The following is a 26,770-nucleotide window of genomic DNA, read 5'->3' as shown; positions in this document are numbered from 1 at the left end:
TGTATCCACTGGAATGTAGGAGAGTAAGATGTGACTTAATTGAAACTTTTAAGATCCTGAGGGGTCTTGAAAGGGTGGATGTGGAGAAGATATTTCCTCTTGCAGGAGAATCTAGAACTCGGGGTCACTGTTTAAAAGTAAGGGGTTGCTCATTTAAGACATGATGAGAAATTATTTCCCTCAGAGGGTTGAGAGTCTTTGGAACTTTCTTCCTCAAAAGGTGGTAGAAGGTGAAAAGGTGGTCCTGAATATTTTTAAGACAGAGCTAGACAGATTATTGATTAACAAGGTGGTGAAAGGTTATCAGAGGTCGGCAGGAATTTGAGATTGAGGTTTCATTCAGATCAGCTATGATCTTAATGAATGGCAGAGCAGGCTCGAGGGGCTGAGTGGTCTACTCCTGCTCCTAGTTTGTATGTTTATTTGGGGCTTTCAAAAGAACAATGGGAGGTGGGGTGGCAAGGGTTTTCCAGATCTCCCAGAAATTAACAGCAAGATGTCTTTTTTAATATTTTAGTAGGTCACCCACCTGACTGACAATCTGGTTAACTGTCAGGCAGGAAAGCAGCCGCAAAGCAGGTGTCAGATAAGTCTGATATAGCCCGGGATAGTTATTTTGTTGAATATTAATTGCCTGGCACTTGTATGATGTGAATGTTATTTACCATTTATCAGCCCAAGCTTGAATGTTGGCCAGGTCTTGCTGTTTGCAGGCATGAATGCTTTATTACTTAAGGAGCTGTGAATGGAATTGAACACTTTGCAATCATCTGTGAACATCCTCACTTTTGATCTGATGTTGGAGGAGTGATGGTCATTGATGAAGCAGATTGTTGGGTCTAGGTCACCACCCTGAGGGACTTCTGATGTAATGTTCTTGGGCTGAGATGATTGGCCTCAACAACAACAATCATTTTCCATTGTACTACATGCTAAATGACTCCAAGCAGTGGAAAGGTTTTCCCCTGATTCCCACTGACTGCAACTTTTGTAGGGCTCCTTGATGCCACACTCGTTCAAATGCTGCCTTGATGTCAAAAGCAGTCACCCATAACTCAACTCTGGATTCAGCTCTTTTAATGTTCAGAGCAAGGCTGTAGTGAAGTCTGGAGTTGCGATCCTGGCAGAGCTTCAACAGCAACAAATTATTGCTGAGTAAGTACCACTGTCAAGGACACCTTCCATCAGTCTGCTGATGATTCAGAGTAGGCTGGTGGGGCAATAACTGACCTGCTGGATTTTGCACAGATTACATAGGCACAGAAACAGGGCATTTGGACCAACTAGTCCATGCTGGTTTTTATGTTCCTCTTGAGCCGCCTTCCACCTTTTCTCATCTAAATCTACTTTTAAGACAGGGCTAGATAGATTCTTGATTAATAAGGGGGTGAAAGGATATTGGAATTAGGCAGGAATACGGGTAAACAGCTATTCCTTTCTGCCTTGAATGCTTGTTCAGCTTTCCCTTAAATGCATCTGTACTATTTGCTTCAATACTCCCAGCAGTAGCAAGTTCCACTTTCTTACCACTCTATGGATAAGGAATTCTTTTCTGAATTCCCTATTGGATTTCTTGGTGACTCTCTTATATTTATGACCTCTGTTATACTGTTCTCCAGAAGAGGAAACATTCTGCTTTCTGTGGACAGGGCATTCCTGGGCAATCTTTCATTTTGATGGGTAGACTGTAGAGTTGTAGCTGTACTGGAACAGCTTAGCTAGAAGTGCAGCTAGTTCTAGAGCATAGATCTACGGCATTGCAGCCCAGTTGTTGTCAGGTCCCATTGCCTTTCCTGTATCCTGTGCACTCAGCCATTTCTTGACATCACATGGACTGAATCGAATTGGCTGAAGACTGCTCCTGTGATGCTGGGGACCTCAAGAGGAGGCCACTATGGAACATTCACTCGGCACTTATGGTTGAAGATGGTTACAAACACATCAGCCCTGTCGGTTGCATTCGTGTACTGGGTTCTGCCACCATTGAGGGAGGGAATGTTAATGGAGCCTCCTACTCCCGTTAGTTGTTTAATTGTCCACTATTATTCATGGTTTGATGTGGCAGGGTTGCAGAGCTGTGATCAGATCTGTTGGTCGTGGGATCGCTTAGCTTATCAACAGCATGTGGTTAACACTGTTGATGTTGTCTTGTGTTGTAGCTTCATCAGATTGGCACCTCACTTTTAGATATGCCTGGTGCTGCTCCTACCATGTTTTTCTATACACTTTATTAAACCAGGGTTGGTCTTATGGCTCAATGTTAATGATAGATTGAGGGATATGCCAGGCCATTGGGTTGCAGATTGTAGTTGAATACAATTCTGCTGCTGCTGATAGCCTACAGCATTTACAGATGCAGTTTTGAGCTGCTAGTTCTGTTCTGAATTGATCCGATTTAACACTGGTAGTGTCACACAATATGATGGAGTAGGTCCTCAGTATGAAGATGGCACCCGGTCTCCATGCCTGTTTGGTCATTCCTATCAATATTGTCATGGACAGATGTATCTATGACAGGTGTTTGGTGAGGGTGAGGTCAAGTAAGTGTTTCCCTCATGTTTGTTCTCTCATTGCCTGTCACAGGCCAGCATGGCAGTTATGTCCTTCAGGACTCAGCTAGTTCGGTCAGTAGTGGACCTTCCAAGCCAGTCTTGGTGGTGGACATGGGAGTCCCCTATTCAGAGTACAATCTACACCTTTACTACACTGAAATGTTTCTTCCAGGTGCCTAGGTCAATGCTGGGTCATCCGTCTCCTTTTATTCTGATTAATTTTCGTAGCGGTTCAATACAACTGAATGCCTTGCTAGCCATCAGAAGGCAGAATCAACCACATTACTATTGGTTTGAAGTCATATTTCGGCCAAACCAAGTAAGGACAATAAATTCCCTTCCATAAAAGGCATCAATGAACCAGATGGGGTTTTATGACAATCTGGGAGTTTCATGGCCATCATTACTGATACCATTCTAGATTTATTTAATTAGTTGATATAAATTCCTCAGCTGCCATTGTTGGATTTGAACCAATAAGGTGGATTTTCGGGGTGAGAGGGGTGGTGCATTCCCCACAACCCAACTGAAAAATCTGTGGTCAGCTCGCCCACCCAAAACACGGCAGGAGAGTAAAATTGTGAGATGTTAACACCGCTTAAAGGGGAGATGCATTCTGGCTGTAGCAAATGCTAGAACTGTTTACACAAACAACCGTGAGCAAGAAGAATTCTGGATTAGAGTGGGCTCCAAGATTTTCTGACACAGCACTGGAGGCCTGGGTTGAAGAAGTGCAGAGGAGGAGTGATGTGACCTATCTGCATGGTCCCAGAAGGCCTTCCGAACAAAATTTCAGGAAGCAGTGAGAGCAGATGATTATGGCCATCAATGTCAGGAGTATAGCCCTGAGGAGCTGGATGCAGTGTCACAAGAAGTTCAATGGCCTCCAGTGAGTAGCCAAGGTCAGGGAGCGCCTCTTCAAATGCATATTCCATAATTGCCACACTAGACTCAGGCACTGCTGAATGCATCACTCTCCCATCACCCAACTATCAACAATCACTACCAGTCATAACTCAACACAACATTCACATGCCTCGCCTCACACTCTCACTTAGCTCTGCTGAAAGCTAAGTACTCACATCTCACATCTTGCACACTTTACCAGCTATTCAACGATGTCAGCCACATCATTTAAACACATTGCACTGCAATGACTGACACACTTCAATCTCTCTTGCAGGATGAGATGACGCACAACCAGAAGTGGAAGCACCTAATGGACAGAGGACAGGCATGGGTTGTATGGGTTTACCCAGGGAGGAGATGATGCTCGCCATCATTGGAGTGACCATGATTTAAGGCTGTGGCCAATGGCAGCATTGAAACTATTGATGGTGATGGAGTTCTCGCATCCTGCTTCCACTTCATCCCATAATCTCTTCTGATTTAGAAACTGCACTTGGTGTATGTATGTACTTTTTGTTTTCCATCCCTCCCCTTACCACAAACCTACCGTGTCTTTTAGATACCCAAGAACTGCAGTCCACATGCTTCTTTTCCACTGCCTGGCAGTGGAAAAGAAGTGGAAGGGCAGGAAGATGGTGATGATGAAGAAACACTGTTATTCATTATCACACTTGCAGCCATCAGCTCAGATACTGGTACTACTTATACTTTAGAGGGTAATCTACAGGCGGGATGTACAAGTGGTGAGTCATTGGCCACGAGCGGCTTGAAGCCCAGGTAGGAAACAAGAGTTGCTCAAGTGCCAGCTTGCTATACATTGAGGCCACACAGGAGTTCTGCTGCAGAAGACTCAGATGAGTAATTTGATTGGGGGGTCTACAGAAAAAGGATGATGGGTATCAACATTGAAATGCATGGAGCATTGGGTAGCATGCCAGAATGTCTGTGGCACTGTCAAAGATCATGGAGGAGTCAGGCACCAATTTGGCATGGGCTTTGTGAAGAACTTGGAGCTTACCCTTACCAGCGTGGAATTTGAGGCCAACTCCATTAGCACACTAGAGCATTCAACCATGAAGAAGCAACTGATGCAGGTGTCGCAGTTTCTATTGAAGCACAAGCAGATGTCACCCAATGGTTGGCTGGTGCAGTGGAAGCTCTGACTTCTGTGGAGCACAAACCTGCTTTCCTCTCTCAAATCTTGCAGCCAGCATCTCTTATTTTTACAGACAGTAACAGATGCTTTTGGTCAAAATGTCCACCTTTGCAGTCTGGGTCATACAGGTCAATCACCAACAGCAGTTTCTGATACTGGACACAACTAGCCAGTCTCAGGTGAATTCCTTGTACTGCCAATTAATTCAAACTGAAGTTGATGAAGATGGAAGTTTACAGGCATTTACAAAAACATTTTGTTCCAATTTCAAGAAATTACTCTAAATCATGCATGGAAATATATTTCTAATTTGTCACTGCATAGAATATAGTGACAATAGGTTTGGTATTGTGATCTGGAAATGGTATTTTTCAAATTAGTGTGTTTCACTAACCTGGAAAAGGCTGTCTAAAATGAATTATTCTTTACCGACATTCAACTTTACAGGGGTAGTTTTACAAACTCCTGATGCAGAGTTTTACTTGCTGAAGGAAAAGGCTGGTAACGTGCTGGAAATCACATGGCAGAGGGAGAAGAAAAAACTTGTTTTGAACCTGCTGGTTTTGAGGGGAGTCTTGTTGGGGCACAAGCTGAGGAAGGAAGGCTACCCTATCTGGCGCCCTCTCTCTACCTTGCCTAAAATTGTGTGTGGCTGTCAACCGGTAGCCAGAGAACCTTCATCTGAGTGTAAATAGTATGCATTTGGACCTGCAAAGCTGAGACCAATTAGTGAGAACTTCCAGATGTCCAGCAGCCCATCTTCACATGACGGAATTCTAGGTCAACAATATCGAGACCTTGCAGACTTTATCCTTTATTTTATAATACCCATCCTCTAAAGCCCATCTCTGCAGAGAGACTCTACCTGTTTTGTCCTTTGTTTGTCTGGGAATTCTTTAGGAAAAGATAGACAGTTATATTTCTGATTACAATTGTGTGTTAATCTGTACTTGCAACTTGTCAAAAAGAAGCTTCATTTTATAATAGTCATTCTGAGTTTATTGAAAGAAGCCTGGTTGAAGACTCTTTTATTCTGTCATCAGTAAGGGAATAGACGATTGGCTATTCTAATGAGAAGATTAAACTTTTAAATTAATGTTACGGCCTGCGGAGTATTGGGGCTGGATCAAACACGCACTCCTCCCATCCTGGTCATAACACCAATCAATGGATAAGAAATTGGATAGGAATGTATTTTGAGTGCGGTGGTTGCAATTTGCAACCTGTTCCAATAGAGATGGGCAATACATAAAATTGTTGCACTCATTCCACTTCCAGACTTGTAGCATAGCCCAAGCACCTTCCGCACTGAGCTAGTCTCTGCATTGCTGGTGGCCATTGTTGACTCCAAAGGGCCAAGTTGCATTCTGAACTAACTCATGCTTAAGACAGTCCTCCCCCTTTGAAAGCACAGTCCCTATGAAAGGGAAGCTGCAGCAATGCACTGCAGGCTTCTAGACAATCACTTTGGAACATTCAGGGTCAAAGATGGTGTATCAAGCCAGGAAAAGGGCTCTGCGCTTCAATACTGCTGACTGGAAGCACTGGACAGGTAAGGTGGGGACCATGTTTCCATCAGGGAGCAGGAGGCCTTCCGGATACAGCCTCAGAAGAAAAAGGGAGCAGATGGCAAGGGAGGTTAATGCCTAGTATTGCTCCCAGGACATAGCAGCAGCATAGGAGGAATTATGCTCCCAGAATACCTTTTGTGGGTAGGGCCATTTATGGAGGACCCTCCTCCTTCCTCCTTGCAGAACTTTCCCCTTACTGCCTCCTCCTCTGGATGTCGTCCTCATGTTGCAGATCAAATGGTACTGCAAATACTTCCATACCTCTGGTCAACAAAAACTCCAAACTGCTCCAACTCTCTGTGCTTTCACAAACTCTGCTTTAGCTAACCTGGTAGCACTTACAATGCATTTATCCTGAGTCAGTCTGCAAAACCTACCATTGTCATCTGCAACTCATTGAGTGGCAGTTTAATTTGTCCCAGAACGGTCCATCTTGCTTCATAATGTTTATTGTTTCAGGACTGATTAATGATGATGCTGTGTGCACATCCATTCATCAGATTTGGTATCCTGGCATTGCATTAGCTTGTTTGGGTCACTGACATCATGATAGCATTTAAAGTCTTTAGGTACACACATGGGATTGTACCTGGATGCATCACGACAATTTAATAACACCATATGGGCTACACACGAAGCAGCCAGTGACACAAAATGTAGAAAGAAACCTCCAATTAGGTCAATCATCTCAGTTCCAGGACATCATTGAAGGAGTTCCACAGGGTAGTGTCCTAGGCTCAACCATCTTCAGCTACTTCATCAATGACCTTCCTTCCATCATGAGGCCAGAAGTGGGGATGTTTGCTCATGATTGCACAATGTTCAGCACCATTCACAATTCCTCAGATACTGACCCAGTCCAGGTCCAAATCCCGCAAGACTTGGACAACATTTAGACTTGGGCTGACAAGTGGCAAGTAACATTTATGCTCCACGAGTGCCAGGCAATGGTCATCCCCAACAAGAGAAAATTAACCATCACTGAATCCCCCACTACCAACATCCTGGGGGTTACCATTGACCAGAAACTGAACTGGACTAGCCATATCAATACTGTGGCTACAAGAACAGGAGAGGGGCTAGGAATCCTGCAGTGAGTGACTCACTTCCTGACTCCCCAAAGCCTGTCCACCATCTGCAAGGCACAAGTCAGGAGTGTGATGGAATACTCTCTACTTGCCTGGATGAGTGCAGTTCCAACAACACTCAAGAAGATTGACACCATCCATGACAAAGTAGGCTGTTTGATTGTCATCCCATCCACAAACATTCAATCCCTCCACCACTGATGCACAGTAGCGGCAGTGTGTACCATCTACAAGATGCACTGCAGGAAGGCTCCTTAGACAGCACCTTCCAAACCCACAACTGCTACCATCCAGAAGGTCAAGGACAGAGATGCATGGGAACCACCTGGAAGTTGCCCTCCAAGCCACATACCATCCTGACTTGGAAATATATCATTGTTTCTTCACTGTCACTGGGTCAATATCTTGGAACTCCTTCCCTAACAGCACTGTGCATGTACCTACACTACATGGTCTGAAGTGGTTCAAGACAGCTCACCGCCACCTTCTCAAGGGCAATTGGGGATGGACAATAAATGCTGGCCAGCCAGTGATGCCAACATCCCTAATGAATAAAAAAAATGTAGACCTCCATAACACACATCCGAATTTTTCACCCAAATAGTCCAGAAATATAATTCCAGCAGGAGAGCCTTTGAACCAAAAGTAGAATTTGTAAAATTACTCCTTATAGTTGATTTAAATACACATTGCAATTTCACAAAAATTGTATAAATTCCAGAATCCATTCATTTTACAGACTGACAGATGTGCTGAAGCACTTAAAAATAATAGCAAACTGGTATAGATAGTTGTGTTTTTTTTATATAATTCATTACACTTACTTAGGGTAGAATCCTTTATGGGGCTAGGACTGGATCTGCCGGAGTGATCTGAGATGTTCAATTCACTATCCATTTCTGGACATATATCTGCAATATAACAGAAAGAAAAACTGACACATTTTAAACTGAGGACATATGAGAACAGTGTTAGCAATTTACAGTTTCACTCGTTTTCTATAGGTATATAACATAGGAACATAGGAGCAGGAGTAGGCCACTTGGCCCCTTGAGCCTGCTCCACCATTCATTTACAAAATGGCTGATCATCTACTTCAACGCCACTTTCCCATGCCATCCCCATACTCCTTGATGTCAATAGCATCCAGAAATATCGATTTATTTCTTGAACATGCTCAATGATTGAGCTTCCGCAGCCCTCTGGGGTATAGAATTCTAAGATTCACCACCTCTGATTGAAGAAATTCCTCTTCATCACGTTCTTAAATGGTCTACCCCTTATTCTGAGAATAACCATTTTACATTATCAAGTATGATAATTAAAATAACTCATATCCTTAAGAATACTATGAAAATACTAATATATAGTCCTTGTAAATGATTATATTCTAATTGTGTACAAAATTCCTGAAATATTATTTGACAATTCACATTTTCACAATGTCAAAAAATAATTTACAACATAAAATATATTGTAACCAAATTATTTGTATTATTAGTTCTGGATTAAGTAACATTTTAGATGGGTTAACCATTTATGCAGTACATCATGTTTACCTATTTAATGTTGTTAAGAACCTCGATTATACCTTTTTCTGTGTTTTCTGCAGAATTAATGTTCTCAAGAAATACTGCATCATTCAGTCTCTCATCCCTATCTTTAACAAGCAGTGCATGTGTGTCATCTAATGGGTTATCACTTGTTTCCGATGACTCACTCTTCAGACTGGCTGTTCCACTGCTGCTTCCCAGACTTGACTTATCATAATGCTGCTTAAATTCAAGAAGATAAACGTTAATGCAGCAAGATAATTTAGCATTTTATTGCACAATTTACTACATAATACAACAAATCTATACTGCAGCTTAATTGTTGTGGAAGACACTTGCAAGTTCAATGGCCAACGTGTGATTAAAAATATAACTTATATTTATTTGGTTGGTCAAAGGGATCCAAGAAAATCTCTGTAGTGCAACATTAAATTAAGAATAGAATTGCCGTAGCTGTGAAGATATTCCTGGATTGGCCTGAATGTTTCACTTTGCTGAGGGCAAAGAGCAGAAAGGGTCAACCAAAAAGAAGAGAATGTGGTGATGGGTGAAAATACAAAAAGAGCCTCATCAGGCTGAGTCCTGAAGAACGCAGCTGCCAGACTGAGCTTGCAGCAGCTGATGAGAGAACCAAAATAAGGGAAGAACCTTCATGACTTTGTCCTCATCAATCTACCTGTTGAAGATGCATGTGTCCATGAGAAAATTGGTAGGAGTGACCACAGCACAGTCTTTGTGGAAGTCTAGCTCTGTCTTCACATTAAGAACACCCTTCAATCTGTTGTGTGGCACTACCACTGTCATAAGTAGGATAGATTAAGAACAGATTTAGCAATTTAAAATTCAGTAAGCGTGAGACACTGTGGGTCAACAGAGGTTGAATTGCATACCACTTCAACCTGTAACCTCATGGCCCAGCAAATCCCTCATTACCATTATCCCAGATCCCATTCTTTCAGGTTGATTTTGAGGTTTTCATGTTTTGACATTCTATGCATTTTAATTTCTTATATTTTACCCACTGCACATTTTTGCACACACATACAATACATATACCTGGTTCAATTAAGAATGTAGAAGAGCATGTTGAGAGCAGTAGCAGGTGTATCTGAAAATGCAATGCCAATCTGGTGAAGCTACAACACAGGCTAAACAGTGAACGCAGCATGTTTTAAACAGAGCTAAGAAATCTCACAGTTGATCAGTTCAAATTCTGCAGCCTCACAACATTCAACCATGATTGCTGGTGGACAGTTAAACACCTAATGAGAGAAGAAGGATATATGAATACATACAACCTCAATTATAGCGGACTCATACACGTGAATGGATACTCAAGGACGTGCATTTGAAACCATCCTCAGAATTGATGAGTGGGTGATCCATCTCTTGCCTCCTCTGGAGGCGCTCAATCATCACAAATTCCAGTCTTCAATTGATTTATTCCACACGATATCAAGAAACTGAGTATATTGGACACAGAAAAGTTTATGGATCCCCACAACGTCCCAATCCTTCAGGTCTCAGCTAGCGTGGTCACCTGTGGTGCTACTGAGCTGCTTTTAATGATGGATATTGAAGTCATTGCAGTCGATTGGCTATGGCTAGATGGATAAGAATGGAAGCTGGTGAGTGCAGTCCCACCCAAATGGATGACAGGTCAATGGCAATGGAGGAGCATGATGTGAAGTCAACCACATCTCAGGTTGCAGATAGGTCAAACAGAATGGAAAGGGATAGTTTACTATGATCACAGTTACATAGGATGTAATTTGTTATTTTGGTAAGAGTCATTTTGGTACTCTGGCAAGGGTAGAAACACTGATTATTTGAATGCATTGGAATAGTTTTTAATACAGATTCATTAAAGTTAGATCTTTGTGATAGTGTAATTTTCTTTCTTTTATTTTCATTATTCATATATATATATGTTTTTTTAAACGAACAAGCAATGTACCTGAAACAAATTTCCGTATGGATAGGAACATAGCACACAGGAACATAGGAGCAGAAGAAGGCCATAGGGGACCAAAACTGTACACAATACTCAGATGTGGTCTATCCAAAGTTTTATACAATTAAAGCAAGACATCTTTACTCCTGTACTCAAATATTCTTGCGATTTGCCTTCATAATTGCTTGCTGCACCTGCATGTTAACTTTCAGTGACTTATGAACAAGGACACCCAGGTCTCTTTGGATGTCAACAATTCCCAATCTCTCACCATTTAAGAAATAATCTGCACCTCCGTTCCCCCTACCTCATACTTAACCACATTGTATTCCATCTGCCATGTTCTTGCCCACTCACTAAGCCTGTCCAAAGCATAACAACATAGTTTTGTAAAAAGGAAAAGATTTGCAAAGACAAATATGGGTCCATTACAGGCAGAGACAGGAAAGTTTATAATGGAAAACAGGGAAATGGCAGAAAAGCTGAATAATTACTTTGTATCTGTCTTAATGGAGGGAGATACAAAAAAAACTTTTGCATCATCCTCTCAACACATATTCCCACCTGGTTTTGTGTCATCTGGAAACGTGGAAATATTACATTTGGTCCCCATATCCAACACATTGATATAGATTGTGAACTACTGGGGCCCAAGTACTGATCCTTGTGGTACCTCACTAGTCACAGCCTGCGAACCTGAAAACGACCAATTCATTCTGACCCTCTGTTTTCTGTCAGTTAACCAATCCTCAATCCAAGCCAATATATTACTCCCTTTCCCATACGGTTAAGCACATCAGCTACCTGCAAGGTATTCAAAGTTCTACTGCTGAAGAAGATCTGATCATCTATAGATGCATAGAGCTCGGTGACTAGATCCTGATATGGCTAACAATGTAGTCATGCTTGGTGATCAGTGTTGAGAGTGAACTTGCTACCAAAGAGATACATGTATCAATGTTCAGAAGCATAGATGCAGGCTAGTGCTTCCCGCTCTCCAGTAGAGTATTTGCATTTTGTTTCCGACAATGGACATGATGTGTAGGAAATTGGTTGTTTGCTTCCTTCAATATACTTTAAGATTACAGCTCCAAATGCATTTCTTGATACATGACATACTTTTATGCACTTGGATTGAAATGCACGAGGACTAGAAGAGATGCTATCTTCAACTCTAACATGTCAAACATTGTTTGCTGTGTGATTGTCCATTCCAATTACGCATCTTCGTACAGTAGCCTTTGAAGTGGATCCATTATCAAAGAATGATGCTTTTATTGTTCTGGGTTTTCAGCCAAGCATTCATGAGGACAGCATGAACAGCAGGGACTCCATTTTGACAAGTGAATTATTGACTTTGCTTCACACCTTTAAGTGGTTATAATAAGTTGTTTTTCTGTGACCTTTTTTGAGACAATGAGCTGCTTGAATACTCACTGGCCTTCTGCCCTGAGGCAATGGATGAGCATCACCTTTTTGTGGATGGCTGCTACCTGCAGTCCATCCGTACTTATCACTAGCAACTACGTCTTGAATCCTGAAATCCGCTGATCCCGTAGCAGAGGCGCATCTCCCAGCAAAGAAAGTAAAGATGCTGGGGCCAGTATGTTTAAAATATTCTCCATCTTCGTTGCCAAATACTGAGTTTTGCGCCTCAATGTCTCAATGTTTATTTGGACAAGATTAAGAGGTGTGAAGTGTGTGAAGTTCTGTTATTGGTAATTTAATGGTCTGTCTGATTGACACTTTTATAGGGTTGTAGGAACAGCAGTTTTTTTCAAAAAACATTGCTAAATAATTTTTCTCAGCAGTTCCATACTTGCCATTGTTATATAGCTCATTATGTACATAGTGCATGCTGGGTGAATGGGCATGGAAGTGGCATGAGTTGGCAAGGGGTTGATATGGAGAGAAAGAGGGGGCTATGGAGATTTGCTGGGGGTGGGCAGGTGTTGGCATAGAGAGTGTCAGGGACCATGGGGAGTAGGTGAGAGAATGAGGGGTTGCGAACAGTTAGGGCTAGAAGGTCTAACTGCTTGTATTACAACTGGAACAAAGTCCCAGAGAACCTAAGCGGGCCTTTGACCCAGCCCGCCCCAGCATTGGTCCACCCCCTTGACTGTTTAGGATCTGCTTCTGGGGTTGGCAGGCTGACTTCCTTCTGCACCCACCTCCCCAAAGTGAAAATCAAGGGATCCATGACCTTTTAAACTGAGGCTGATCTGCCGAGTCAGGAAATTTCCTGACTCAAGCTACCTACCCACGAGTTCTACTGTGCAATCCTTAAAATGATCTGGTGCTTTACCATCTGTGATGCTATATGCAAGCCATATTTCACTCTTGGGAATAGATTCCTCTACATGCTGAACCAATGAAGTCTTCTTCTTTGATGACCTGATGAGTTGCTGGGGTTGGCATGGAGATTTTGAGGGACCATGGGCAGTAGGTGAGACAATGAGCTGCTTGAATACTCACTGGCCTTCTGCCTTGAGGCAATGGATGAGCATCACCTTTTTGTGGATGGCTGCTACCTGCAGTCCATCCGTACTTATCACTAGCAACTATGTCTTGAACCCTGAAATCCGCTGATCCCATAGCAGAGGTGCATCTCCCAGCAAAGAAAGGAAAGGTGCTAGGGCCAGTATGTTTAAAATATTCTCCATCTTCGTTGCCAAATACTGAGTTTTGCGCCTCAGAGATATGCAGAGATGGCACACCAGGTTCTATTTGTGAATGGGACGTTTTTACAAATGCTTTTAAAATGTATGCTATGTCAAGCTTCTAGCTTAGTTTTTGTTTCTCAAACCACCCACAGGCTTGACTAACAGCACACAAACCAGAGAGAATGAACAGGCACACACGATTAAACAGCAAACAACTGTACATGACGCCTTCATTGTGCATGCCTCTGATACAATATAGAGGCCTTTATGTTTGGAAACTCAGGATATACCTCCCACTGAGATGCTTTTCCATTCCACCCTCTCCCACCTCTGCTGAGGTACCTTCTTTACACTAGCACCCTTCTCTCCCCCACCTAACATCCTGCATTGGCCTCTCACTTCCTCCCCTTCCCTCCACCCTCTAACGCTGCTTGGTCTGAAGACAACGCTTGGTCTTAACTACCTATGTAAAATAGAGTGGGTGCCCATCCCCACCACCTTCCCGCCCACCCCCGAGTTCACTCCTATAATGGGGGCATGGGTGGGCACTGAAATTGGCAGTCTGCCCACCATATTTAAATAAATAATTAAGAATCAATTAGGCTTGTTAGCCAATAGACCCTAATAATACAGTACCCACGCCACAAATGTATGGCGTGGGAAGAGGGGCAAAAGTGCACAGCTTGATTTTTTTAAACAAATTCTTCAAAGGGCGGGGAGGAAAGAGGGGATACCCTCCCCCAAGATAGAACCTTCCCTTTCTTCTTATCCACCTACTGCCTTAAACCCATTACACCCACCCCTCCCTAACAGTGCCCCCCTCCCTAACCTGACCAAACCCTCCTTGGCCAAGACCCCTGACTTAACTGTTTCCATGGACAGTTGGGCTTTCTACTGCTTCCCCATTGCAGTCCTGGCAGTGCTCATTAATGTGTTTTTGGAGCTGCGGGGTCTAATGGAATTTCCGGCAAATCCAACTGGCCAGCAGCTCTCAAGGTGAGTGGCAGAAGTCCCACAGGCTGCCCGCATTGCTTTATGGTTGTGGGTCAGGCCGGCATGCAGCAGGACAGCTCCATGCCGATTTTGCTTCTGGGGGATCAGGAGGGTGGGTGGGAAGGGGGGTGGAGGCAAGCTGTCTGTGCCCCCATAATATTCTGCCCAGCGTTTATGATTCGTATGCAAATGGTGATGAGAAAGCATGAATACATTTGCATTATGAATGGATGCAATTGGCAACTAAAACAATTTTTCTCCCTTTAATAAGGAAACCCAGCAAATTGCTACAGGCAAATCATGTTTAACCAACTTGATTGAGTTTTTTGATGAGTGTTGATGAGGGTAACGTGGTTGATGTGGTATACATGAACTTCCAGAAGGCGTTTGATAAATTGCCACATAATAGACTTGCCAGCAGTGTTGAAGTCCTTGGAATAAAAGGCAGCATTGATAGTTGGCTAAGTGACAAGAAGCAGACAGCAGAGGTGAATGAAATAAAAATGAAAATGCTAGAGATACTCTGCAGGTCAGACAGTATCTATGGACAGAGAAACAGAATTCTGATGAAAGCATTTCTGTTTTTATTTCAGATTTCCAGCATCAGCAATACTTTGCTTTTGTTGGAGTAGTAGTGAACTGTTGTTCTTCAGACTGGAGCTACAGTGGAGTTCCATAGGTCGATACTAGGACAACTACACAGGTCCCTGAAGGCAGCAGTTCAAGTAGACAAGGTTGTAAAGAAGGCATATGGAATGCTCTCCTTCTTTGGCAGAGGTATAGAATATAAAAGTAAGGATAAAATGTTGGAATTGTATAAAACACTGGTGATGCCACAACTGGAATATTGTGTGCAGTTCTGGTCACCACATTACAGGAAGGACGAAATAGCTCTGGAGAGAGTGCAGAGGCGGTTTACAAGAATGTTGCCAGGGTTAGAAAAGTGTAGCTATGAGGAGAGATTGGATAGGTTGATGTTATTTTCCTTAGAACAACGAAGACTGAGAGGTGACTTGATTGAGGTGTACAAAATTATGAGGGGAATAGATAGAGTGGACAGGATAAAATTGTTTCCCTTGGTGGAGAATTCTAGAACCAGGGGACATAGATTCAAGATAAGTGGCAGAAGGTGTAGGAAGAACTTTTTTACACAGAGGGTAGTGGGTGTCTGGAATTCACTGCTCAAGTTGGTGGTAGAGGCAGAAACTCTAAACTCTTTTAAAAAGCGCCTGGAACTGCACCTTAAGTGCTGTAAGCTGCAGGGCTATGGGCCGGGTGCAGGAAGGTGGGGTTAGAAAGGGCACCTGGGTGTCCTCAGGCTGGCATGGACAAGATGGGCCAAATGGCCTCCTGTGCTGTAACTTTTCTATGGTTCTATAGTTCTAACTGCTTTCTTTGATATATCTTAATGGCTTAGTCTTGGATGTACAGTGCAAAATGTTAAAATTTGTACATGACACAAAACTTTGAATTATTGTGAACAGTGATGAAGATAGTGATGGAGTTCAAGGGGACGTACATAAATTGGCGGAATGGGTAAACACATGGCAGATAAAATTTAACGCAGATAAGTGATACATTTGGGTAGGAAGAATGAAGAGAGGCAATATAAAACAAAGGTACAACTCTAAAAAGTGTGCTGGAACAAAGGGACACATGTATACGTGCACACATCACTGAAGGTAGGAGAATACTGCAGGTGCTGAAGATCTGAAATAAAAACAAAGTGCTGCAAAAACTCAGCCAGTCTGGCAGCATCTTTGGAATCATGGAGGCCTACAGCACTGAAAAAGGCCCTTCAGCCCATCGAGTCTGCGCCGGTCAAACAAGTACCTAACTATTCTAATCCCATTTTCCAGGACTAGGCCCATAGCCCTGTATGCCATGGCATCGTAACTGCACATCCAAATACTTCTTAAATGTTATGAGGGTTTCTGCCTCTACCACCCTTTCAGGCAATGAGTTCCAGATTCCCACCACCCTATGGGTGAAAAAATTCTTCCTCACATCCCCTCTAAACCTCCTGCCCCTTACCTTAATTCTATACCCGCTGGTTATTTCCAGCAAGGGGAAAAGTTCCTTTCTGCCTACCCTACCTATGCCCCTCATAATTTTATACACTTCAATCATGTACCCCCTCAATCTCCTCTGCTCCAAGGAAAATAACCCCAGTCTATGGGGCAGTCTCACCTCATAACTAAAACTCTCCAGCCCAGGCAACATCCTGGTAAATCCCCTCTGCACTCTCTCCAGTGCAATCACATCCTTCCTATAAGGCAGATTCCAGAACTGTACACAATACTCTAGCTGTGGCCTAATCAACGTTTTATACAGCTCCAGCATAACACCCCTGCTCTTATATTCTATGCCTTGGCTAATAAAGGCAAGTATCCCATATGCCTTCTTAACCACTTTATCTACCTGTCCTGCTACCTTAAGGGACCAGTGGACATGAACACCAAGGTCCCTCTGATCGTCGGTGCTTCCCAGGGTCCTACCATTCATCGTTTATTCCTGTGCCTTGTTTGTCCTGCCCAAGTGCATCACCTCACACTTATCCAGATTAAATTCCATTTGCCACTGATCAGCCCATCTGACCAGCCCACCTATATCCTCCTGTAATCTAAGGCTATCCTCCTCACTATTTACCACCCCGCCAATTTTCATGTCATCTGCGAACTTACTGATCAACCCTCCTACATTCAAGTCTAAATCGTTTATATGTACCACAAACAGCAAGGGACCCAACACCGATCCCTGTGGAACCCCACTGGACTCAGGCATCCAGTCATAAAAATACCTCTCGACCATCATCTTCTACTTTCTGCCACTCAGCCAATTCTGGATCCAATTTGCCAAATTGCCTTGGATCACATGGGCTCTTACCTTCTTTATAAGTCTCCCTTGCAGGATCTTATCAAAATGTTTCGAGTGCAATATGAAGAGTCACATTGGACTTGAAGTGTTAACTCCTGTTTCTCTCTCCACAGATGCTGCCAGACTGGCTGAGTTTTTCCAGTACTTTATGTTTTTATGTTGAAGGTGGCAGGAAGATATTTTAAAAGCCATGGGTTTTATAAATAAAGGCATAAAGTAATTTATTTTTTCATCAGTATCACTGGCTAGGCCAGCAGTTATTACCCATCATTAATTGCCCTTGTTCAGAGGGCATTTTTAAGAGTCAACTGCATTTCTGTGGGTCTGGAGTCACATGTAGGTCAAACCAGGTGAGGATAGCAGATTTCCTTCCCTAAAGGACATTAGTGAACCAGATGGGTTTTTACGACAATTAACAATGGTTCCATGGTTATCATTAGACTTTTACTTCCAGATATTTATTGAATGCCACCATTTGTTGTGGTGGGATTTGAACCTGGGTCCCCAAGGCATTAGCTTGGGTCTCTGGATTACCAGTCCAGTGACAATACCATTACACCACCACGTCCCCTGCCTTTATAAAACAAGGGTTTGGCCACAACTGGAACAGTGTGTTCAATTTTAAGCACTACACATTAGGAAGGATGTGAAGGCCTGAGAGACAGGACAGAAATGATTCACTAGAATGGTTCCAGGGATGACAAACTTAAGTTCATGGATAGATTGGGGAAGCGGGGACTGTTCTTCTCAAAAAGATAAGGTTGAGAGGAGAATTGATCAAAGTGTTCAAAATCACGAAGGGTCACGACAGAGCAGATAGAGAGAAACTATTCCCATAGGCCGAAGGCTTGAGAACTAGAGGACAAAGATTTAAGGTGATTGGCAAGAGAACCAAAGGTGAAATGAGGAAAAACATTTTTATACAGTGAATTCTCATAATCTGGAATGCCCTGCCTGAGAGGGTGGTGAAGGCAAACTCAGTTGTGGCTTTCAAAGGGAATTGGATAAGAACTTGAAGGGAAAAAACTTACAGGCCAGGGGGAAAAGGGCCAGAGGAGTGAGACTAGTTAAATTGCTCTTGCAGAGAGCCCGCATGGGCTTGATGGACCAATTGGGCTCCTTTTGTGCTGTAACCTGTCTCTAAATCTATTCTTCACCTCTACTAGATGTTACAATATACTAATATGTAAGGACTTTATTTTTCACAAACTCTCAGTTTTTTAATGACGTGCACAATTTAAAAGGTTGTGCACACATAAACTTTTGGAAATCTATCATAATAGTAACCAAAGTTCAAAAATACCTATAACAATATATCAAATATATATTTTTATGCCGCATGAAAATTTATTTTATCAGCTTTAGCCAATAATGTATGCTAACTGTAGTAACTGACGATATAGCCTCTCCTGCTGTCTATCAGGGTCACGTGATGTTTGTGGAAGCTCTGAACAATGAGCTTTCAGCATGGGTAATCTGAGGGCAGGGCTTCCTGACGAGGGTCCTGATCGAGCATTTAGCATCTGAAAAGCTCTCTGTGATAAAGTTTATCTGTTTCTTGTTGAAACTTGACTGGTCCGTCAAGTCGTTACATTTGACGTTGAGGGAGAAATAGCTCCAATGCTGCACCTCGCCTTGTTAACATGAGTACATCAAATCTTAAAAAAAAAAGGGAAGGGTTACTCACCAGTCATGCCACTCTTCGGCAAGATTGATCCTTCCAGCGTGACAATGGGAAACTAGGGCCAGTATGCAGAGCGCCTTGGTTTTTATTTCGCAGCGAACAAAATTACCGTGGAGGAAAAGCAGAAAGCAATCCTTTTGAGTGTGTGTGGTGGCAAGACATACAATCTCATCTCCAGCCTGATGGCTCCAAACAAGTCCAATTCTAACTCCTTTAATGAATTAAAGAACCTTGTGAAAACGCATTTCTAGCTGAAGCCACTTGTGATAATGCAGTGATTTAAGTTTAGCTCCATAGCCAGGGCCCTGGGAGAGTCCGTTGCAACCTATGTGGCGAAACTGAAGCAGTTGACAGAACATTGACTTTGGAGACACACTAACTGATATGCTGCGGAACTGATTAGTTTGCAGAGTTCACAAGGATGCCATTTAGCACCATTTACTCACAGAGGTCAACTTCAATTTGAAGCGCACCCTGGAAATATCACTTGCCATGGAAAGTGCTGCAAGAGACTAGCAGGCTTTGCAACACATACAACATGGCACTGTTCTTCATGTGGGGTGGGAATATACTGCTGAGCGTGGCACAAAAACCAGAGACACAGCAGCAAAGTGAGAGGCAATGTCCACTTTTAGAAACATGAAAAGGCCTAGCAGAAACACTTCAGCACTGACTCCAAGGTTAATTTGATATAGATGTGGGGGTGACCACAGACCAGACACCTGCAGATTCAAGGAGGCAGAATGTCACTACAGCCATAAGAAATGTCACGTAGTTAGGCAATGCAGGCAAAGTCAAAACAGCCCATAAAGCAGCAAACCAACATGATTGAATTGAAAATAACAGCAGAACCTGAAGCTGCCGATACTGACATCTAATCCCTGTATAACATCACCGCTGTAAAAACCAAACCTATCACTATCACAATCCAAGTTAATGGGAAGCCATTAATAATGGAGGTAGATACAGGAGCCTCAACCACAGTGGAGGGAGAGCACAGATTTAAATACCTAAAAGGAAGATACCCTGCCACTGAATCTGGAGTGGACAACCGCTAAATTGAAGACATACACTGGAGAATCTATACAGGTATAGGGCATCACCGAAGTACCAGTGTCTTGTAGGCAACAGACAGCTCAGTTTCCAGTGATAATAGCGACAGGAGAATGACCTAGTCTTCTGGGCTATGACTGGTCCAAAAAATCAAGCTTGACTGGCCTGAAATATTTCACCTGAGAACAGGAGGAGTTCCTGAACTGCTAAGGAAATATGACAGTATATTTTGGAATGAATTAGGAAAGTTAAAAGACTTGCATGCAAAAATATATGTGGATCCTCAGGTGACAGCACGTTTGTTTAAGGCCATTTCTGTGCTTTATGCATTGAAGGAGAAGGTGGATGCAGAACTGTGCTGGTTAGAAAAGCTGGGCATCATCCAACCTGTCCAATTCTCGAAATGGGCAGCACCCATAGTTCCAGTGGTTAATCCTGACCAAACCATGCACATTTGTGAGACTATAAATTGACTGTAAACAATGTAGCCAAACTAGATAAGTACCCCATTCCAAGGATAGGCGACTTATATGCAAAGCTAGATGGAGGCAAGTCTGATACAAAATTGGATATGAGCCAAACTTATCAATAATTAGAGCTGGATAGCATGTCTAGAGGATTCGTGACTATCAACACACACAAGGGCCTTTATCAGTATACTCGCCTGCCCTTTGGAGTATTGTCTGCATGTGCAATCTTCCAAAGGACAATGGAGAGTCTTTTGCAAGGGCTTCCCCAAGTGGTAGTGTACCTAGATGATGTTCTGATCATAGGATCAACCGAGACCAAACACTTGGCCAACCTGGAGGAGGTGCTAAGAAGATTCATGGAAGCCAGCGTATGATTAAAGAAAGAAAAATGTACATTTCAAACACCAGAAGTTACTTACCTGGGTCACGGGATGGATACCATGGGTTTGCATACGGTAGAAGAGAATGTTCGGGCAATAAAGAATGCACCCTCACTGTCCAATGTAACCGAACTTAAGTCCTTCCTGGGTACAATCAACTACTATAGCCACTTCTTGCCTAACTTATCAACTGTGTTAGCACCAATACACTTGTTAAAAAAGAATCACCGTTGTTCGTGGAATTCACAACAGGAAGAAGCCTTTGTGAAAGTACAGAAACTGTTGCTTTCATTGTGTTTATTGGTACACTATGACCCATCGAAAAAATTGGTATTAATTGTGATGCTTCTCCTTATGGTGTAGAAGCCGTGTTATCACCTAGAATAGAAGATGGATCAGAAAGGCCCATTGTCTCGAGAACCTTCTCCACAGCCGAGAAGAATTATTCTCAACTAGAAAAGGAAGGTTTATCGGTAGTATTTGGAGTGAAGAAATTCCACCAGTACCTTCATGGACAACATTTCACTATTGTGTCGGACCATAAATCATTAATGGGTATTTTCAATGAGGATAAGGCCTTTCCGCCAATTGCATCAGCAAGAATACAACATTGGGCTTTGATATCATCTGTGTATCCGTGTACTTTTATGTGCCATCCTGGCTTACATTTTGCAAGTGTGGAAGCACCCAGTTATCTCCCATTACCAGTTAGCATTGTGCATGCTCCAGTGCCACAAGAAGCTGTGCTAATACTGAATTTCTTAGACTCTTCACCTGTGTGAGTGAAGCAAATTAGAAGTTGGAGGAACAGACATCGAATGTTGTCAAAAGTCAGTGATATTGTTTTGCAAGACTGGTCAAATTCATCTGTATCTGAAGAGATGAGACCATTCCATTCCTGAAAAATGAAGTTAAGTTGTCAAGATGGAATTTAGTTCTGGGGATCAAGAGTTGTCGTTCCTTTGCAAGGTAGAGAACCACTCTTGACAGAGCTTCACAGTGCATATCCAGCATGTCAAAGATGAAAATCCTTGCGCAAAGCTATGTCTGGTGGCCATTGAAAGCATGGTCAAGCACTGTCTCCAGATATTGCCTGTTTCAGTTCCACTGTATCCGTGAGAGTGGCCTGGTCGACCCAGGGTTTAGACTACATATTGGGCAGAATTTTCCCAGATTTGCAGCAAGTGCAGAAATGGGCAGGTAAAATGGCGTCCTACCTGCTGACGGCGATGGCAGGTTTTTGCGCCATATTGTCTCAAACCCTCCTCATTATTTATGCATTCCTGGGAAACATGCCGTTCCCATGGCGGGCAGGCTCTCATTCACCCTCCAGCCAACACCCCGGTGTTGCATCATGCCAGCTGTCATGTTTAAAAGGCAGATGCCAGCACAGCACTCATCGCTACCAGCTCACCACCGCTGCCCGGGGGGCATGGTCAGCAAAGGAAAAAAGACTGCAGCCCCCTGCTTCAATGACGGGTCCCTTGAGCCACTGCTGGATGCCGTGGAGGCCCACCGGGGTGTCCTGTTACTCCGCTGTGGCCACAGGATGGGCAGCAATGTCACCAAACCAGGTTGGGAGACGGTGGCAGTGGCGGTCAGCACAAACACCCTTCAGAAGGGGACAGCCACCCAGTGCTACAAGAGGATGAATGATCTCCTCCATTTTGCCAAGGTAAGTCATGCTTTTCATCACTCTCAACTCAGTCACAAACCCATTACACATCCACAGGGCCATCACTCACAGCCAGTTCAAGGGACATCACCATTCGCTCTCACACACACTTGTGTTGTCCTCAGCCCGTCCATAGGACCAGTCATCGCCCACACAGACCAGGCACATGTATCACCTGGCTCGACAGGCGTCCTGATACACTCCCCCCATCTCTATTCATGCAGGACAAACTGGCACACAACAGGAGGTAAAGGCGATGATCGAGACTGATCCTGTGCTGAAGGTGAGGTCGGCGCTGCTCTACCAAGTGAGGATCCAGCAGTGCAACATGCATCAGATAACCATGCTGTGAGTAATATGTTCCATGCCACAGACCACTGCCATGCACTAATTATCTCACCTTGCTTCCGCAGGCACATCACTCCAAGAGCCAATGGAATCAATGACCCAGGGCCTCCAAGCTAATTTGGAGGGGACATCCGAAAGGGAACCAGAATGCAACTCCCTACAAGTTCCGTCACAGGGCTCACCCACACCTGCCGCCAGCGCAGAGACACACACCTCAGTGGGACCTAACTCTAGAATAGGCACGGGATCATGTACTGGTGAGCACAGTGCACAGTCTGATCCACACCAGGCAGTGGCAAGGACTTGCCAGATCCCTGGCATTCAGAGGACTGATGGAGGCCAGGAACTTGTTGAGTCCGAGTCAGATAATGAGCTTCTGGACTCGGTCATGTTACAGCTGTTGGAGCTGCAACAGCAAACTGGGGATCATCAGGAAGGGATGTCCGCTGCACTCCTCAGATTGAAAAGTACGATGGAGGAGTCTGTCTATCTTCAGGCTGAGGTAATAGCGTCAGCATGTAACCATTGTCACAGAGACAGATCCCTTCCAGGAGGAAGTGGAAGACAGAATTGTTTGTAAACATATGGACCATATGCATGATAGAGAGACATTCTAACAACCAACTATTCCACCTGTGATTAATGTTGAACCATCACTCCCTGTGGAGACAGAATGACCTAGAATAGACACGCCTGATCTCTCTGTAGAGTTACCTAACCCTGAACTGCCATTTTCTAATGATGTATCTTGTGCTGCAGTTCCTGATCATGTCGATCCTGTGGAGGAACATCAAATGGTACAGCTATGCTGCTCTAACCGAGTAAGGAAAGTACCTCAGAGACTTAGGCTGGGATTTTCCAGCCCTGTCATGGGCGGGACCCACTGCGGGCGAGATGGCACCCCAGCCAGAAGTCCATTGACTTCCGGTGGGACCTGGAGATCCTGGTGGCAAGCGGGTGCGGAAAATCCCGCCTTTAATCTTTAATCACCTGAAGTTGTGTATGTGTAATTGTTGGAAATGCAAATGTTCTCTGTCAATAGAAATTTTTAAAAAACTAATGGAGGAGGAAATGTAGTAACTTTGGATATAACCTCTCCTGCTGTCTATCAGGGGTCCTGTGATGTTCGTGGAGGCTCCGACTAATGAGCCCTAAGCATGGGTAATCTGGGGGGCATGGCTTCCTGACAAGGGTCCTGATTGAGCATGTAGCATCTGAAAAGCTCTCTGTAATAATGTTTATCTGTTTCCTGTTGATCCTTATGGTCCTTCAAGTCATACATTAACATGGCAGGTTACTTCCACAAATATCTTTATGCTCTATTACTGGACAAATATTAAAACATGAATTGAACTATTAAATCAACTAAAAAATTTAGAAGTATTGTAACAACCTGATTGGACCTCACCATGTGAGCTTATATTTGTTTGTAGCCATGAAATGTCCCACAGAATAATTAACATTATTGTCTTTCAACGTGACTGCCATCTAGATGGTTATTTTTCAGATTTAAGCTCAGTGACAAAAAAATGATGCCCAGAATATAAAAGGCAATGAAAAGACAGGCTCCATACAAAAAGAGGTCATGACTGAATATTTTTCTGATTCTGCAGACTGTAGCAGACTACAACTTCCATAACATTGCAGCAAAGAAGATTATGATGCTTACATGTGATATCATGGAGATCTGGTGGTGGTAAGTCATTACATTTCTGTTAGCTTCCATGAAGTATCTCTGTGTGCGCCTTCTCTCCCGATCAAGCTTTTTCTCCATAGTTATCTGCATTGTGCTTAAGTTATCCATGTATTTCATCATAATATCTGAAATCATCGCACTTACTTCTACAACATCTGGTCGTGCTTCTGAATCCGAGGTCAAACACCTGTAGGAATTGATTAATTTATATAACAAAATCAAAATGAAATTTAGTTTCTAAATAAAAATGCAATGATTTTTAAGGTTGTGTATTCATTTGTATACACACATATGGCTACAGACATATTATGTACATTCCAGTATCACATGATACACTGTAGTTAAAACCATAAACATTCTGTATGGATGCTGAGTATATTTTAAAAATTCTAAGAAATAAGTTGAATAACGTGATAATATATTAGCATAACCTAATAATATTACCTAGCAAGGACAATTTAAAAGTGGCAAAATCTGCATTTCTTTGATGCTCCAGAGCATGAAACCTGTCTAAAAGCAACTATGGGCTCCGCTTCCAATGTTGAAAAGGTTTTATACCTATCTTTTGCAAGTATACAATGCACTGCTGACACCAGAGGCAGCAGTGGTAATTTCACCTGTGACAGCAGCTGCCGGTCCTGCCTCCATTTCTAACATCAGGATGTAAAAAGATATAACAGCTGCACTTCCTACTCCGGAGAAAATTGGAGCACAATATCAAATAGGACAGACTCAGAATAATTGGGTCCCACCCCATTTTCCAGCGTCACAAGTCTCCACCCATCCAAAAGCATTGAAATCTTTAATTGCAGATTTTCAGGGCCATGTTCTTTATATTGAGATGTACTTCCATATTTAATAATCATAATTTCAATTACAATTAAATAACCTCGCATATCAGTTGCTTGGTTCACTCAAAACTTGCTCCATTAAAATAATTTCATGATTTCCCAAAGGAAATCATAGTGAAAGGGGATGTATTAAGGCATTGGATGGGCTAAAAATTGATAATGAGGACGTATTAACATGACTGGCTATACTTCAAGTTGGTATGTCACCAGGATTGGGTAGGATGCATCCAAGGATACTGAGGGAAGTAAGAGAGAAAATTGCAGAGGCATTGGCCATAATCTTCCTTAGATACAGGGGTGGCGCCAGAGGACTGGAGAATTGCACATGTTAAATCCTTTTTCAAAAAAGGGTATAAGGAAAGAGCGTAAGGATAAACCCAACAACTACAAGCCAATCAAGTTAATCTGGGTGGTGGGGGTGGGAAAGCTTTTAGAAACAATAATGCAGAGCAAAATTAACAGTCATTTGGGCAAATGTGTATTAATTAAGGAAAGTCAGCATGGATTTGTTAAAAGCAAATTGAGTTTAACTAATTTGATTTGGTTTCTGACAAAGTAATAAAAGAGCTTTTGAGGGTAATGCGGTCGATGTGGTATACATGGACTTATGTGGCACTTTATCAAAATGCCTTTTATAACAGGCTTGCCAGCAAATTGAGGCTTTGGAATAAAAGAGACAGCATGGATATGCAGCTGGTTGAGTGACAGGAAAGAGAGAAAGAGTAAATAGTTGTTTAGCGGGCTAGAGGAAGGTAGGCAGCAGGGTTTCCCAGGGTTGGTACTAAGACAACTGCTTTTCTTGATATATATTAATGATCTAGACTTGGGTGTACAGGGCACAGTTTCAAAATTTGCAGATAACACAAGATTTCAAAGTATTGTGAACTGTGAGGAGCATAGTGATAGACTTCAAGTGGACATAGACAGGCTAATGGAATGGGTGGACACGTAGCAGATTAAATTTAATGTAGAGAAGTGTAAATTGACACATTTTAACACAGAGAAACTGTTCCCATTGGCAGAATGGTTGCGAATCAGAGGACACTGATATAAGATGAATTGCAGAAGAACCAAAGGTGACATGAGGAAATACTTTTTTAAACAGTGAATGGTTAGGGTCTGAAATGCACTACCCGTGAGTCTGGTGGAGGCAGGTTTAATCTAGGATTTCAAAAAGGAATTGAGTAAGTACCTAAACATATAAAGTTTGCAGGGCAATGGAGAAAGGACAGGGGAACTGGAAGAGCTAAGTTGCTCTTGCAAAGAGCTGGCATGGACATAATGGGCTGAATGGCCT

General features: G+C 42.9%; 1 protein-coding gene across 1 annotated transcript in view; it reads right to left on the bottom strand.

The window, feature by feature from the left end:
• The window catches only part of nek10 (NIMA-related kinase 10), a 351,428-nt gene that overhangs the window by 114,257 nt on the left and 210,401 nt on the right, over window positions 1–26,770 (bottom strand). Inside the window, exons 22-24 of the mRNA XM_041183993.1 lie at window positions 24,596–24,809; window positions 8,868–9,051; window positions 8,101–8,187 (exon numbers count right to left, since the gene is read on the bottom strand). Of these exons, the coding sequence (XP_041039927.1) occupies window positions 8,101–8,187; window positions 8,868–9,051; window positions 24,596–24,809 (485 nt within the window). The remainder of the gene's footprint in view (window positions 1–8,100; window positions 8,188–8,867; window positions 9,052–24,595; window positions 24,810–26,770) is intronic.

This window comes from Carcharodon carcharias, chromosome 3 (genome assembly GCF_017639515.1).
Source record: "Carcharodon carcharias isolate sCarCar2 chromosome 3, sCarCar2.pri, whole genome shotgun sequence".
Classification (NCBI taxonomy): Eukaryota; Metazoa; Chordata; class Chondrichthyes; order Lamniformes; family Lamnidae; genus Carcharodon; species Carcharodon carcharias.
Note: the sequence above shows the minus strand (reverse complement) of the source record. Positions and strands in the feature narration are given on the sequence as shown.